An 18,184-nucleotide genomic window follows, 5' to 3' on the forward strand; every position below is an offset into this window, starting at 1 on the left:
TAAAACTCAGAAATAAAGCAAAAAACATGGATGATATTTGTAGAGATCCAAATTATTTCTTTCCAGTATAACAGATGACTCCAAAGATGACCTGTTGAAAATCAACTGGTTTTATATATAACCCAACAATTTTATCCTTTTTTATTGTTAAATTGCTTATAAATACACTAATTTTCTGCTGCTCTATGAACTGGTCATAACATCTTACTGGTTTCGTCATTAATTGATAAAATAAATAAATTCTTTTATGAATGGCTATTTTCTATATGCCCATGACTTGTAAATTTACCTTTTTTGAAGATTATATATTGCATTAACCTTATTTCTCCCATACAGGGAAGACAGAGGCAGGAAATCATTACACAATGTACAAGGGCTAGAGTCTAGAAATTGCCTCCATGTAGAGACAGAAGCCACGCTTCCCTTGCCATGCACAGACCCCCTTGGATTTCCACCCCATATACCACATCACAAATGACCTGTTTTAAAATCCATCACACTCCCTTCCCTTAGCTTGTACTCCTTAAGCAGCGAATGGATCTTTTTCATCTCCATGTGCCCACTGTCTAGCCCAGGGCTGATAACAGAACATGCACTCAGAAAGTAGTTTTCGAATACATTATGGCAAAATAAGAATATGGGAAAAAAGAGAGAGAAGGGCATGGAGGAGCAAGTGAAGGGCAGGACTGGACAGCTTGCCTGGCTTCCTCCCCATCCCTGGAAATGGTGCAAACTCAGCTGAAGAACCCACCAGCTGTCAAAGAGTCTTTTGCACAAGGAAGTAGGAAAGAACAGGGCTGATTTCTGGGAGAATGAAGAATTAATTTTGTTTAGTAAAATTACTTCAGCTTTTTAGAAGATAAAACATGGTCTGCCTTGTTGCCACTGCTTTATTCTTAGCCCAGCCCAAGAGAAGGGCAGTAGCTGAGGAAGGGTCAGGACTGCTCAGACAGCACCACAGACCTGTGACATTGTTGGCTCCCAGTTGATTTCATGAAACTAATGATATTGTCGAATCACAGAGGAGGGCCCATCTCTGGCCTGGACACATGCTGACTACTGGATCAGACACAGTTCTCCATAAGGAAGTCTGTTTTATTGAACAGAATGGAGGAAATGATAGCAAAGATAAAACATTATGGCAACAACAACTCTGAAGCCAGCATGTGTGAACCATACAACAATTTGAAGATGTGGTTTTGAAAATCCCTTTACCTTTGGAGCTGGCTGCTAAGAAAACAGCAATTGTAACTTCCCTCATTATAAGGGCCCTACCCTCAGCTTTTGAGTCATTAACACATCAGGTACACTGATGTGTGGGGACAATTTTGTGGATTTCTGAGAAGGGATAAAATCCAGTGTAGTATGAATCCCTCCCTCAGGAGCTATTATACCAATTGAGTGTGTCCTTTAAATGTCAAATCCCCCAAATAACCAAAAGCAGTGCCTCATTGTTCCACTGAGGTGGGGGCACAAATTATTTCCCATTTGAAATGGTCTTTGGCTTGCAATTCTTATTTAATGACCCTTAATAGGAGATCCCAAGTGGGAAATGGACATCCACTGTCACACTTAATCTTTGAAACTGATTTGTGATGTATTGATTGTTATTAAGCCTGTTGGGCAGATGCAATAACGGAGGGTCAGAGAAGGTAAGTGACTTGCTTAAAACCATAAAGCTGGTAGTGGATCGGCAAACATTTGGAATCCTGCATTCATTCACTTTCATTAATTCATTAGATATTTATTGAACACTAAATATATCAGAGAAGCTGCACTAAGCCCAGAGGATGTAAGGATAAATTAGACACTATGTCTGCTCACAGAGAAATCATGAGAGGACAGAGAGGTGATAATAAGTTTATTACAATGAGGGGTGATTAGCGTGTTCATGGGGGGAGGGGTATGCCAGAATAGATTCCCCTAAAAGGAAGCAGTTAATCTGAATCTTTAAAATTTGGATCATTAATGAAGAGGAGTCTGCCAGGTAGATTGCATGTGGGGAGGCAGGTCCATTCGAGTTTGGGAAACAGGCTCTTGAGAGGATAATGAAATAAAAGATGCAAACTCTTTCTGAAGAATCCACTCATGTTAAAGAGTATTTTGAAGAAGAAAGTAGGAGACGAGGAGGCATTATTTTATGGATAACACTTGGGAACAATAAAGAATAAGTATTGCTTTAAAAAAAATTAATTTGTTTTTTTTCAAAACAAGTCTGTGTATGTATATGTGTAGGTGGCACAAGAAATCTATCCGTTTCTAAGGTTGGGTTCTCCAGCAGGCAGGTTTGGAGAAGAAATCAAGGATGCAAGGTCTTTTTCAGAGGGAGTCCCTGGACCCCCATCTGTGGACAGAAGGAAAAAAGTAGAAATGGGCAGAAGGGAAGTGAGCTTCCATAAAGACCTGAAAACAGCCCAGCACAGACACTGTGGGAGTGCTGGAGCTAGAAAAACTAGTCAGAGTTGTTCCTTATTCAGCAAAAAAGGCTGGGTCTTATACCTTGGCTTCAGCCGGTCATTGGATATGACCCCTGTGGGAAGCACATGACCTTGGTAAGCATTTCTCTGCAGCTGAGGCAGTTTCTGAAGGAGATGACATATGAAGACGGCCTGCTGACCACACTCCCAGCCCTGTGGGGCAATGAGTCCTTCCTGGAAGAGGGACCTGGGCAGCACTTTCCAGGGGCTCCCACCGGGTCCTAAGACCCTCTACTCACAGTAGAAAGGAACTGAGACATGGATGATAGAGCCAGAAGCTGAATAAAACATGACACTTCTTCCTCCTCTTCTACAAAATCACCTTCCCTACTGAAGTGGTTTTGAATTCAAATCCCTTTCTCCCAGAATCAGAAAAAACTTGACAACAAAAGGAGAACTGAGATAAACCTGCCAATATTCACTTTGTGGAGTGTTTTGACCACATCTTCTTCCCATCCAGGGCTTTCTCACCTTCTCCTCTGGGTCATCAACTTGGTTGCCAAAGACTTGGAGAAATCACAGCAGTCTCACCAAGCTCTAGGTACAGTTGCAGTGTCAGCGTTCCTCAACCTCACTGGGATTTGTTCTTTTCCAACCTGACGCTTCCCTTATGGCTACACAACATGCCCCAGTGACATTAGCTCAAAGGCACCTTGGCTTTAGGAAAAGCAGAAGCAACTTTTCACCTCTCTATTATCTCTCAGATTAGGTCCTTGAATGGGCAGGGGTTACCATTTTACTGTCCAGAGAGAGCTGGCTTGAGTTTCTTTACAATATAATAATTTATAATGTAATTTATAATATAATAATTTAAAATCTCAAATCCACATAATGGTACGTTCCTAATTTTTTTTTTCTTCTTTCCTAAGTTATAAATGTTGAAAATTGGATGTGCCAGGAAAATCAAATGACTACTATCACATTGAGTTTTGGTGCAGTCTGAACTTCAGGGCCTCTCTCTTTGGACCGCATGAGAAAATGATACCATACTGTACTCTCTTTTAAAAGATGATGTGACTTCTGATATGTTTGGCCAACAGCAAAAGAAAAAAAAAAAATTAAAAAAAAGCAAGAAGACTCTCCATTTTGGTTCAATTGCCCATTATCAAGCTAACAGAGACTAATATATGATGAAATGAGCTTCAATTAAAGCAGAAGAGGTTGTAGGTAAACATTGCAAAAACATTTCCTTAGTATTAGAGGACAAAAAGCACTAAAGTGGGCTATGGGGACAGGCTAAACGTATCCAACCCTCAACTTCTTCAAGAAGAGACAAAATTTTGCAGAAGGGGTGTTTCAATTGTTCACTTCCCTAAATATAAAAATAAACAAGTTTTTTTTCAGAAAGTCTTCAAACTATAAGAATTTGTTTTTGTGGAACAGCGGTATTAGGTAAGGAAAATGAATAAGGAACCAGGTGGTCCTTCATCTTTTTTTTTTTTTTTCATTATGAAAGCATTTTTAAGTGGCTACTGAGTACTCTTCGAGGTGTTTGTTATGCAGCAAATAAGTGAGGCACTCATGGGACCTGCCTGCTAGTATTTGAGGTAATCCTACCAATTTCTTAAACTAATCAGAACAATTTCTCTCAAATAATTATTATAGGGAACATCAGAATTCACATATTTAATTTTTACTAGGAAAGATAATTCAACTACACTTGACATATTATTTAACATTGAAGAAAAAACTTCTTTTGGTAAATTAGACATAATAATTGGAAATGTATGTAATACTGAAAAGACAATCATTTCTTTACTTTTTGTTTTACTGTTGATATAAAGATAAGTATCATCCTCTGTGAAAAATGCCTTTATGTAGTAAATATACCAAAAGGTGATTTTACAATTACTTTTTATGTGAAAATAATGAATGCTATGGGACACGTTACATCTTAAATGGAAAATTCTACTGGCCTGCATCAGGAAAGTCATCCTCACGAGGCACTTACAGGGATAAAATATCAGTTATTCTTCCATGGACAGATTGTGGCAGCTCACCTGTGTGTTTACATTATGCCACAGATTATGAGTTTATGATTTGTTGGAGCACAACAAATCTTAGTGTGCATGCTGAGCAAGCCTGGCTTCACCATTGACCTGGCTGAGTTTGACGTGCTTCACCTAAAAACAGGAACAATGATTCCCTACAAACCTGGAAGCAGGAGCAACATTTTGGGGGGTCTCTTCAAATTTTATAATTTATCAAATTGGTGTAGTATTTTTCCCAAAGGGTGGTAAGTTTGGGGTAACTTCAGTTTATTTTTGACACAAATAGAGCAGTTGGGCTGTTGGTGAAAAAATGGGCCTATGAAAGAAAAAGAAAAAGTAAAAATAAAATAGAGTCGTAAAATGAGACTCACTCTACAATTTCCACTCTACAATTGCAGCATATGTGGAGAGATGTTAGGACAGATTTGGAGAGAATGGGACATTTTCTTTGCTGTTACACGCACATGGGCATGAGGATATGTATGGCCGACATTGCTAATATACACATGCAGATAGCAGATTGTCCAAAGGTCAGTTAGCAGACTCTTCACTTTCTTTCTACAGATAAAGACAATAGAACACTCAGGCTAGTTATTTTTATACCAGGGTCTCATGGCTTGTTGGCAGCCGACCTGGAATGCATACTCTGATCTCCTCATTCCACTTTCAGCAATGTAGTTCTGGGCTTTCTCTTGCCTCATGCTCATACTGATGGACACATTACCAGGAATAATGAAGCAGAGAGGTGATACCACCCACAGTTCCAACAGTGAAACTGCCACATGCTTGCAGCATACATTTCAAAAGCCACGTGTTATAAAGTTTCTCCTACTCTGTTAAAGAAATGTGACCAGTGAAGAGGCATGGTTGCAAATGATCCCATCACGGTGATAAAACAGCTTGAAGTTAAAATATTGACTCTGGTAATTCAGCATGTATTGACTCATGTATCAGTACTTCAACCTGTCACATTCCTATGACAGGGGCAGTGCTGAAGACACTGCCATTTTATCAAATGCAGTCTGTTTCTGATACTCGGGAAGCACTCATGACCACAGCAGCAGTGCTAGTGATTGCAATGCCAAATGATGCTCTGTTTTGATTGAAAGGTCCTTCAGTGGCCAAAGGCATTTAGAGAGGCATACCCAAATTAATGTGTAAGTAATGCCACACTCAATCTATACCAGTAAAGAAGTTCATACCAACAGTATCTTTTCCTGCCTAGCAAATGTAAACATCCAATGGATCTAAATTTCTGAATGATAGAGAATACAATTCTTCATTTTGGCTGCTATAACCAAACAGATCATTATTTATTTATTTATTCATTTATTTATTGAACAATTGAATTATACAAAACGGAAATGTTGGGACTTCAGCTTTTTCGACCACCTGACATTTCTAAATAGGCATATCACTGAACACTTACCAATAAAGTGCAAACCAACAGACTGAAATGACCTCCAACAGCATTTTCTTCTTCTCCAAGTACATTAAGACAAATTCAGTAGAGCAGGGTAACATCTGAGGTGAGACTTATTGGAGAGAAACATAGCAGAAGCAGGTGCTTGCTCTGCAGCTGACCTTGGATTCAGTTGCAGTGAGATATCTCCTCCAGACCCACAGACATGCTCTTACAGATCATTGCATTTATGATCAATTTAACTGAAATGTTTGGAGATAGAAACCCTCCCTGAAACACAGCTGCCTCTTTTCCCTTTTGACTTGCACAAAGTTTATCACATACTCAGTCCATATGATAATTTCATAGCTTCATGAAATCTGCATGGATGGTTAAAAGATTATTCCATCTTTATATATACCTTTCAGCCAGAAAGCCTTATAGATACTTCCTGAATATAAATTAAACTTTGGCATGGAATATAATTTATAAAAATTGCAAAATATTTGAATTGATTTCACCAAAAAAAGATACTAAATCTTGATGACTAGAAACTTCCTTAAAGAGATAAAATGTGATGTTTAAATAGAATTAAAACAGCAATATAAATTACAAAAAATATTTTAATAGTAAATCATGTCACTTGTATGGGTTATTAATTAAGCAAATGATTTGCAATCTTAAAATGTTTTTAATAGCTTCTATCTTAGCTTCTGCTGGATATGTAAACATGACAAGAGAAAAAAAAATGGTTCATGTTGAGAAGACAGAATGTAACACCCTCACATTCTGTTAAATCTTTTCTTCTAGACTGTGTGCTTTTAGTGACTACTTTCCTCTGAGTTAAAAGTTGTATAAACCTGCATTTAAAGAGAGAAAATAAGAAATGCCTATTGAGTGCTGATGTCATTTCTTTACTAGCAGTAAAGTGATGTCATGTGGGAGTTGGTATAAATAAATAAATAAATAGATAGATAAGTGAGAGAAAGTTAAATCCGGGTGACTGGCAAATTATGTTACATATTTACAGCACTGTTCTAAGCCTCTGAACTTCAAGTTTTAAACAAAATCACATTCTTATCTTTGATAGTATTACAATGTCTCTAACTGTTAGAGCTCTATTTTGTATTTTAAAGCTTTACAAGCCCTCCCCAACCCACTGCTAAAAAATCCTTTCTAAATTCCAGCTGTAATATAGGCCAACCTCATATTAGTCCAGGAAACTACTTGGAAATTCTCTCTTTCTCTCTCTCTCTCTCTCTCTCTCTCTCTCTCTCTCACACACACTCACACACACACACATACACACACACACACACACACACACACACACACACACTTCCATGAGATCCTTGAAAAGCAGTGGCATTGCTCAATTCATCTCTCAATCCCTACCATCCATCAAGGTGTCTGGCATGTTTCAGATGCTCAGTGACTATTTATGGAATGAAGAAAGGGAGGAAAGACTTAGGGAATGATGACAGAATCCTTCCAGTCCCACCAACAGCAGTGGCTGCCAGTTCAGATGCACAACCTGTTGCAGGCTGACGCTGAGTCTCAAGGAGAAGATGGTTAGCTAAGAGATGTCTGCTCAGGGCCAGGGCTGCTTTTCTGTGCAAATGTAAGGCAGCCATCTAAGTGGTGTGATTTCATGGAGTATCGAAGAAACCCCTAGTTTAAAAGAAATAGTCCCTCCCTGAGCCATATCACTGATGAGTGAAATCCCTTTGAGACGGCTCAACTATGTCATAACAATGTTACCCATAATTATCAGGAATCAGGAATCACCAGGAAGGGTCTACACCTACTAAGGTGTAAAGAGTTGATACATCCTTTCCCCAATAGGAGATTTTGATTATAAGAAATTAAAAAAAGTGGTCCTTGGACATTTTAAGATAATATATATATATAAGGAGAAAAAATACAAAGAGGCTGAGACTACCCCAAATTTGTTAAGGGGTAGCATAGTCTTTTATTGCTGTGGCTAATGAAGCCAGAAAGAAATAATTTGTACAATTAAATTTATGATTAGAAATATTTCATGACATATTTTAATTATTTCTCAGTTCTAAAATAAAAGAGCGATTTCCCTTGTGCCTGGTCATATAGTGGTCTTACAGCGATTTTTGCACAAAGGTTGCCTTAAGATGTTCCCTACCTACAAACAACTGGCTGTTCAGCTGCAATCGGAAATGGCCCTCCTCCGAAGTCTCTCTGGTACTTTTTGGAAGGCTGTCCACCTGGAGCGAGGTCTCCTTGAGGTTCCTCTCAGCCCGGACGTAATGCCATTGGTTGTCATTCAGAAGAGAAGGAGACTGGACTATAAGCTCTACTGGGCCATTCCCAACATCGATGGCAAAAGTGATCTCAGAAGGAGCTGAAACCAAAAGAAAAAATGGGAAGAAGATGAAAGGGGTCATTGGTGTGTTCAGGTGCACACATATTTTGGGTGAATGGGAAAAAAATAGTAAGTTAATGTCAATGTGGAGAGAACTTCCTGTGAAATCCTTGCAGCATTAAATCACCATGAAATGACTACTATTAGTAACGACTACCAAATACTAAGGGTATACATGTTCCAAGTTGTTTTTGTTTTTTCTCTCCCCTGCCATCTCCCCCCAGCCCCCATTCTCCTTATTGTGCAAATTCAGGAATCAGGGTAGGAACCTTGGCCACATCTGATAAACATGCATCAATGCCAAGACTTTGGGTTTTCTGGGTCTATTCTGTCTTCATCTGCATCCTCCTGCATATCTGTAGACACAAAATTAGCCAGGCAGCTCCAGTCCTGCAGGAGGAGACCCATGCCTTGGGAAGCCCAGTGTGATTCTTCATGATATTTTATTAATGCATGTGACATAAGCATTCATGTTATTCCCATCATTTATTTTTTAAAAAGGAATTTCAGAAAGTGTAATTATCTTGTCCAAGGAGACATTGCTGCAAGTGGCATTGCCTGAAATCAAACCCAAGACTTGTGCCTTCAATCTGGACTACTTCCTGTCTCTTTCTGCCTCTCTATAACAATCTATATAACATAGAATCCAAGTGGCAGCCAGTCAGGAGTAGTAATATTGGTGATGATGAAATGGTGGTGCTGGTGGTGATGATGGTGATGTTGGTGATGGTGATGGTGATGATAAAACGATGGTGGTCATGGTGGTAGTGGCGTTGGTGATGGTGATGGTGATGGTGGTAATAATGATAGGGGTGGTGATGATGGTATAACTTTTAAGAGAAGCAGATGAAAATGGAAGCACAGGGGGTACAATCAACTCCATGCCAGGCACTATGCTAAGCACTGACTGTGGAGTCTCTCATTTTAATCCTCAAAACAACCCTATGAGAAAGGCATCATTACCCCCATTATATGACTAAGAAAACGAAAGTGTAAATAAACAATTTGCTCAGTGAATCCCAGATAGTAAGTAGACTCTGACTCTAAAAGCAGAATATTTCACCTTTTTGCCCTACTGAGTATATGAGCATCTTGTATTTTCCATTATCACACAAAAATTTTCTAAGTCTGAGGCAAGTGGACAGGACTGAGTTTGAGGAAAAGACTGTCTCCTTTGAGTAACTGGAGCCTCCATGCCAGACCTTCCCTTCCTTCTCAGCATTTTGTGATTGTCCCCCTCTCCCACCTCCTAAAACAGGTAATGGGAATTTATCTGGTCAAGTCATCAGCTGCCAGATCTAAATTGTCAGAGATGCCAAAGGTCAAATACCACACTGGGCAGCTTTCTCCCCAGCCTTTAAATCCTCACTGAAAGCCAGCCTCAGCACAAGAAGCCCCCATTATGCAGAATTTCAAGCAACTCAGAGCTTGAATGGCTTGCTTTATGGTGAGCCTTGACCTGAAGGAGAGGCGTAAGGTGGAAGCTGTAGAGATGGGAATTGAGAGCACGGACTCTGGGGCCGCTGCAACCTCAGGCAAGTTTTCAATCCCACCATGCCTCAGTTTTCTCACCTGTAAAACGGTAACAAAAATAGTACCTAATCTTCAGGTTGTTTATATATGAATCCTGATGAATTCTTTAGACCTGTGCCTAGCACACAGTATGTGCTCCACAAGGAATAGCTATTATTACTGTTACTATTACCTCCTCACAGGATTCATCAACCTGGGAATTTAGCTCTGCCTTACAAATCTATTCACTAAAGGAAACAGAACTGAAGGGAACAAATGGTCTGACAAATAATTAAAGGCCTAAATAAGAGTGAGAGTGGCTTTTCTTTTTCCTTATTCAGACCACCAATGGCTGTCTCACAGCCCAGCACATATCAAAACCACACACTTAACTGAGAGATGACTAGGTCCCACATTTATGTCTCTCTATAGAACACAGGTAAAAGATTGGTATGAATTTGGGGAACAGATATTAAAGGTTTTGCTGAAGGCTTTCCTGCAAAGCTGGTCTCGTGGATATTAAATAGCACTGTGCACATTTTCATGGAAGGTTTGCTGCTCTGCTGTGTCTGTCTGCTATCCCTGCTGTGCCCGCCCCCCCCCCAACACTTCCATGGTCCTGTCTGTGTTTACCTCTGTTCCAACATGTATCCCCCTGTTTTATAATGATTTGTTTACTGTCTTTCTCCCCCACATATCTGCAAGCTATAGATGACCACCTCATTTACTGCAATATCCAGCACCTACGCTGTGACTCATATACAGGAGGCAGAAGCTCTCGCCAAACTAAAGGGTTATTCACTGAAACATTGTTACACTGCAGACACTAAATGAAATTTTATTTAGTTTTTTTCTGTCTGTTTGTTTGTTTTTGTTTGTGTTTGTCTTTTTTAGCTTCATATCAAGGTATTAGTTTCCGTGAAAATAATTTTCTTTTTTAAAATTATTATCACTTAACTTCATTCAAATAACTATTAAAGACTACATTTAAGCCATTCCTCCTAGAACTGAGGGAGAATCCCTCCTAGAATTGGGAGAGAAACTGTGAAATGCAATAATAACTGTTAATATTTGTTGAGTGCTGACCATGAGTCAGACACTCTTGTAAGTATTTTTCATGAATCAACTCACTTAAGCCTTACTACAGTCTTATGAGACAGGTAATACTTTATAGATGAGGGAACTGGGTACAGGTACCTAAGTAAATTGCCCCAGTGGGGATGGTGTGGTATCGGGATTTAAACCCAGGTGATATGTCTCCAGAGCTCACTTATTAAACCACTCTTCTTATGACAAAGTCTCCAACCTAAAAACCCATGCAATCCCTTGGGCAGTCAAATCTAGATTATAAAATATAAATGTCTTTAAACAAGTAAGTGAAAAAACATGAGTGAATGAATGATACTTCCAACATTGGCTTGTGATGTTGTGGGGGGGAGCACAAACATAAGCTAGCTCTCATCTGCAGGAGGGGTGGTAATAACCCACGGGCCCTGTAATTGAAGGCCGGAGACTCTGTGATAGCATTACCTCTCTTTTGGACTTACCCTCTGGCCTCTCCTGCCCATGACCATCTGACAAATATCTCCTCTCACCATCTACTCTTTCATGATCCAAAACAAAGCAAAAGAGTCACTTCAGCCTTTACATGGGTTTTTTCTCAAGCCAGACCCTGTTCTAGGTGCTGTAAATTCAGAGATGAGTGAAATGGACTCACAGTTTACTTTTGGGAAGACTGACAAAAAAAGGTCATAAATGCCATAACAGAGCATCTACCAAGTGCTCCTAGGAGGTGAGAAGCAGACTTCTAAGGAAAGGCTTCTGTATGATGTTTTTTGAAACCTGGCGGGTACAACTCACCACTGTGCTGTTAGAGAATTCTTTTAGTGCCCACCCAGAACTTGTCCTCCCCATGCTCAGCCCTGAGTTTCAGGAAGATAGAAACATAGCTGCCTTTCTGTGTCCTCAACTCCCACCCCGGGTGAGGCATGAGAGAGATTTCAGTGTTCATTTATGCAATAAAGAAGTTGCAAAGCCTTACTGTAGTCAATTAACTTCTCTTCCATGTATTCATCTGCAAAATGAGAAATACGAACTTAATGAAACATCGCTCAACTTTTTTGGAGATATGCACTCTTTGAGGATCTGATGGCAACTGTGGGTCCTCTCTCCAGAAAAGAAGCACATCCAGTTTTGCCTAAAATTTCAAGGGCTTCCTGAATGTCCCATGCCTCAAAACGTGGAAGAAATAATTCTATGTTCTATTGGGTCATAACATTTTTGATTCCTGAGGCAGCTTTGCAAAGCAGGGCATAGGGTTGCTCTAAGGAGCAGAGAGGTCTGGTTGAGTCCTGGATCCCAATCCTTCCTGCCTTGTGACCTGCCCTCTCCAGTCTCCTATTCTTCATCCACACCAGTGGACAATGAATGGAGGAATGATAAATATAGTAAAATGTAGTGATAATCATAGATAGGATGATTTGAAAACAAAATGAAGTAATGAATGCAAAAATTTAATATAGTGTCTAATCAGAGTAACTGCTAAACCATTTACCAAAAATGTCATTATTGGTAATATTAATTTTTCCTATTCTCTGAAGTTCTATAGTATCTTCAAGGTAACATCACATTTGATAATATTCTTAATATTATATCTGTGAAATCCAGAAATTCTCTCTCTCTCTCTCTCTCTCTCTCTCTCGTGTGTGCATACTTTATATATATATATATATATATACACACATGATTTTTTTTTTCCACTGAACAACACAGGAAGTCTTTGATTTTCTTTCTGTTTAATTCACACTCAGATGGATTATAGATCCCACCTGAATTAACATCATTAGAAAGCTGCCAGGACATTAAAATAAGAAATGAAAAGATTAAATTCCAATCACTTAAATAATAGGATAGTAATATATCCTATATTAGCTCACAAACAGTACTAGGATTACAGTTGCACCTAAAAATAATAACTTTATGTGTCTTCAAAATAGTGATTTACTAGTTCCCTACATCTGTCTAGACATTTTTTATGAATTATATAATTCAATCCTGAAAACTTCCTCAGAGGAATCATAATTAATTACTCCCACCACCATCACTCCATTTCTAACAATACTCAGAGTTTTCTTTGGAAAACTATTCCCTCTTTCACTTTTGCACAGGTTGTAGGGAAAGCTACCCCACTACCAGGTGTAGGGGCAGGACCTGGCATAAACTAATCTGCAGACTTTACTTCTCTGGCCACAGCTATCGGTTCCTAGGCAGTCAGGTGAGTTCACATCAGGAGGATTGCCTACCCAGCTGGGAAAGAAGTGATTCCCACAGGCTGGGATGTAGCTCTCACACAAGGGAGAGCTAACCTTAGGCTGAAGTAGACACTCAGCAAGTCAGAGCAGAGAAAGAAAAAAAGTCAGAGCACTGACAATTTTGTTAAATTGCTGAGTCCAACCAGAAATAAAGCTGGTACCACATCCTCTGGATGAGTCACATGCTCCAGCACCAGTGAATTCCCATCATTGTGTCTGCCAGTTCAGATTGAGTTTTCTGCTAATTGCAGCCAAATACATGTGGTTGGCATATGGGTGTCACCAGTCCCATAAATAAGTACCGAAAGGGGTGAAGAACTTGCCCTAGGTGGCTCACAGATAGACTTGGAGGAACAGAAATCTGAATCCACATCAGGTTCTACAATCCAGGCTCTTTCCCGTACTACATATTGAGTCTCAAGGCCATTTCCTTCTGCTCTCCTTCATCTGCCCCAAACTACATTTATCTGCACAGACTGTGAGAGAATTGTTAAAATAGCTAAATTTTTCACAGTCCCCTTTGAAACACATTCACTAAGACTTGAGACCATAGTGAAATGTCTTCCTTTTCCTAGAATACAGACTAATCCCGGGGCTACATAATTCAAATATTTTAGTTGGAAGCGACCCAGAAGGAAATGGATTTAAAATTTCATGGAAATCTGCTGTTCCCTGTCCAACAATTTGGATATATCAGCCCTGGAAGTTGCTGCTGAGGTAGTTATAGAGGAACAGTCCTTAGGGATGGCAGGGAAATCTATTCTGAGGAACCGCATCTGTTAAAAGGCCATTTCCTTTGGAAGGAGTTAGTCTGTAGAGGTTTCTTGCTATGAAACTTACAGGGTAAAAATTGCATCTGCCCAAAATGCATAAGGAATCTGAGAATCCTCCAATTTTGGCTTTTTGTTTTTTAAATATTAATAATAAAATTATTTTGGGAAATATGAGGGCCTGAACTTTTGAATGTTTTTATATAAAATTTTCTTGTTTTAGAAAGTATATGTTCTCCAATCTGTTGATAAAGTGTACACCAAATGATTACATCAATGGATTTTAATTTTTGCCAAATTTAATACCAACCTACATTAAAAACACTCTTTTTTTTATTTGGTACAAGCTAAAGGGCAAGATACAGTACTACAAAGTGCAAACAAATTGGACATTGATACATAATTAACACTAAATCATCAGTCATTATATTGTAATAATATACCATGACATTTGCTGCTGCTTTCAATGAATCAAGAGGTTGCGGGTTCTGACTTTTATTAAATTTATATTGAGGTTATTATATCCATATTATGAAATAGTTGGCACTCGACTCCACATTTTTAAAGCCTGGACAATTTAGGTATGAGGGCTCTTATTTCACACCAAAGCCACAAGAGCTTCCTCCTATTAATAGTCTAAAACGTTGGAGTAAAAGGAAGTTAAAACTACCAATTAAGAAGATCTCTTTTCTTGTATGTATTGTGCTGTAACTGCAAAAGTAACACTTAGCTGCTTGGTGATTTGCAGGAGACTTAAACAAACACCTCCGCTATCTCCTCCAACCTTTTTGTCTCCTTTTCTGAAGCTCTCATATTTCCAATTTCTGTTGCTAAGACATTACTTACTCTTTCAAGGGTATTTCATGCAGTCACATCATTACTGTGATAGGGTCAGTTGCCTCAATTAAACTATAGAAAAACATCCATCCACTTAGACACAGAGGATGGGGCACCTAATGACAAGATTGGGTCTTCATGGGCATGGGCATAATAAGGGCAAGGGGGTTGGTACAGTCTACCCTGTGTATAAACAAGAAGGGGGTGTGCTAAATGCAGAGAACATAAAAACAATAGCAGAAGCAACTAACAATGCATCTGTATTTTATCACCACATACCAGTAATTCTAAGCAATGTCAGTGATGAAATATTCCTCCACTAAAAAATAAAAAATCTTTGGTTGGTCTAAGTTTTAACAGATGCTGAAAGTTGCCATTAATTTTTAATAATGTATATGTAAACTTCAAATCAGTACATTTTGTTATCTAACACTTAATAAATATTATATTCTGGGATGGGGAGTTAATATAGAGAACTCCAGATACACCACTGGCTCCTGAACATGCAGATTCAGATATGTGTGTTTGCTTTCAAGAGTATGAACTCAAGTTCTGATTTTTTATCTTTACAATTACTGTGCTATCATTTTTTAACTCAAATCTACTGCTGAATGCATGAATGTGTAGTACAACAGGGACTGGAGATACAAATTTCACTCTAAGAAAGCTCAAGCAATTTTAAATCCTTAGGAACTTTGTAACATTTTTACTTAATAGGATAGAAATATATGATGAATTTCCTGGTGAAAATATTTAGTGGAATTTTTTGATTGCAGAGATACTTGGAAGTTGCTAATCCTGAAAAATAGACATATACAGTATTGCAATTTCTAGAATTTATTGTAAAATGAAATTCCAAGGGATCTTTACCAAATATACCCTTATGCTTAAAACCTTGCCTAACTATTTGTATACCTGTTTCATGTGGAAAAAGAATTAAAATTAATAAAAAATATGCTTTGCTCAACATGAGAGAAGATAGAAGGGCAAATACGATTATACATTTTTATGAGCATAAACCTGAGTAGAAAATCAATTTTGATAAAGTCAGTGGCCAATTTCTAGCAGTAAAGATATAGGAACAGAAATGTTAATGTAATTACTATTACTGAAACAGACCAATATATAGGTATGCTCTTTTTCCCTTTTTATAAAAAATAAATTAATTAATTAATGTCATTAAAAAATACCCTATTTTTTGTACCGGAATTATACATTTTCATTAGCATGATTACATATAAAATGTTCAACAATAAACCATTCCCTCTTCTGTAATTCTATTACTAGATTCTCTTCTTGATTATTACTGAGACAGGGTAAGGGGTGTTAAAAGATGAGCCAGGTCCTAGCGTCAAGCTAGTTACACAGCCCACTGTTCATCAGGACGTGGTAGAGAAACCATGAGAATTCTGATTGTATACTCACAAAGTTCTAGTGGTGGCAGTTAAGTCAGGAAATTACTTTTGGAGAAAAGAGTATAACAAAAAAGCAAGAAACCAAATATGAACAGAATGTATAATAATAATCCTTTCAGCTTTCCATGGAAGTCTAACAGAAGAGCCCTGTGGTGTGGAAGATTAAAGTCACAGGCAAAAAATACCCCTGGATCAGATAATGGACACTGTGATAGATATTCACTGGAATTTTTCAAATGCACATATTTTAATGAGAGAATGACTGATTAAACATTGATATCTCATAATAAATCATAAAGCATTAGAAGGAACTAGAAATTATCACTGCTAATTTTATAGATATCCAGTGAGACTAACTGGTGGCAAAGATAAGACTAAAATGTGTTCTGTTGACCAGTTACATTAAACTCATAAATGAGGGCACTTACAGCTTATTTCAAGTCGAATGAAGTCTTTAATGCCAAGGTTTTCTAGGAAAACTCCAGATAATGCCGTAGTTTTAAAAAAGAAGGAAATATCGGCACTGAATTCCGCATGGAAGGTAGGAAAGTGGAGGTAAGAGGCTTCTGTATAAAATGAGACAGCATTCCAGAAGTGTCCTGCAAATGAGAAAATCCTTAAGCATGGTTCATCCTTTTCAATGGGGTATAAGAAAGCAGTGGGTATGTGGATAATTTTCAATACTAGGGGACACTGCAGGGAAAGGGGATAAGGGAGTAAAAACATCTTGTGCTCATGTAATGCAGAGAGAAAGCTTCTTTCAATTAAGTACTCACGGTCACCATAGCAACGCAAGGGACCAATTCTCCAAGCAGCTTCTGAGTTTGATCTGCTGGTATCAGTGATAACTATCTGAGTGACAGGCAAGTGTTCTTTGAAGGAAAGAAAGCCAGTATCATTTGTCCTGCAAAATATAAATTTAAGAAAAAGAGAGGACAAAATGTGGATAATCTAGGGACTCTTTGCCAAGACCCTTCTTTTCAAAAGTGATTTGGGTGGTTGAGCAGGGAATGGGGGCTGGGAGGGGGGTAACAGAAGGCCTTTCATCTCATAAGTGTGTGTAAGGCTGGAATGTCAATTACAAAACCCTTGGCCAGCTTCCAAAAACAAATGGATTTTTACATCTTCCCTAAATGTGCTTGCAGAATCACAGAGAGTTTATAAAGATCGCTGCTGCTTTTTGTGGCTGAGAGTACTCCACCTGCCCAATGCAGCGCTAATGTGACATTAAACATCACCTTTCATTCCCATAAAGAGATCTGCTATCTCAGTAACTAACTTGAAATAGGCATCACAAATCCCACTCGAAAATCACTCCAAAGACTTGTTTTAGCCACCTGCCAACAGGTTTTAATCAACTTTAGGTGTTTCTTATCAGCTTTTAACTCTAGGCACATTACAGTTACTGGTTTGGTGTTTTTTAATTTGTTCTTTGTTTTAAATATTTTGATAGTTAACATCTTTGGCTTTGTTTTTATTAATTATGCAAACAGGAAATAGGCTTGTCATTTTTTGAGAAGAAAACTAAAAAATAATAGGAGTAAGCCATTGCATTTTTACCTTTTTTTTTTTTAAGTTGTGTTTCTGCACTACTAGCTGTACTGTTTGGTCGATAGTAAAAACTGGAGGTAAGAAACAAACATTTAATGTATAACTATTTTGAGCCAGAAATATATTAGGGGATAGGCATATTATTTCCCACACAACACTCCTATGCAGTGGGTGCCATTATCCTCATTTGCAAATGAGGAAACTGAGGCATGGGGATATTAGATAACTCGCCTAAGTTATCTGCAGAAGGGGTAGGGACCAAGTCACATTACTGGTATTGCCAGTATCTATCAATGTCTTTAAGGACATAGCTTTAGAAGCATACAAATTTCTGAAATCGCAGGTTCCCAGTCCCTAGCTGTATTGGCTTGGGCAAATAATTTCATTTCTGAGTTCCTCAGTGTACTCAATTTTAAAATGGAGTTAACATTTACATCATGGAGTTATTGAGAAGATTAAATGGGATTATATAGTCACTTAGCATGGTGCCTGATCTATGGCAAATGCTCAAAAACGGTAG

At 38.4% G+C, this 18,184-nt stretch overlaps 1 protein-coding gene across 2 annotated transcripts in view; it reads right to left on the minus strand.

The window, feature by feature from the left end:
- The window catches only part of CNTNAP5 (contactin associated protein family member 5), a 761,255-nt gene that overhangs the window by 117,654 nt on the left and 625,417 nt on the right, over positions 1-18,184 (minus strand). For both annotated transcript variants that reach the window (XM_063097434.1, XM_063097424.1), the window contains exons 15-17: positions 16,890-17,017; positions 16,542-16,712; positions 8,029-8,247 (exon numbers count right to left, since the gene is read on the minus strand). In XM_063097434.1, coding sequence (XP_062953504.1) covers positions 8,029-8,247; positions 16,542-16,712; positions 16,890-17,017 — 518 coding nt within the window. The remainder of the gene's footprint in view (positions 1-8,028; positions 8,248-16,541; positions 16,713-16,889; positions 17,018-18,184) is intronic.

This window comes from Cynocephalus volans, chromosome 1 (assembly GCF_027409185.1).
Source record: "Cynocephalus volans isolate mCynVol1 chromosome 1, mCynVol1.pri, whole genome shotgun sequence".
Taxonomy (NCBI): Eukaryota; Metazoa; Chordata; class Mammalia; order Dermoptera; family Cynocephalidae; genus Cynocephalus; species Cynocephalus volans.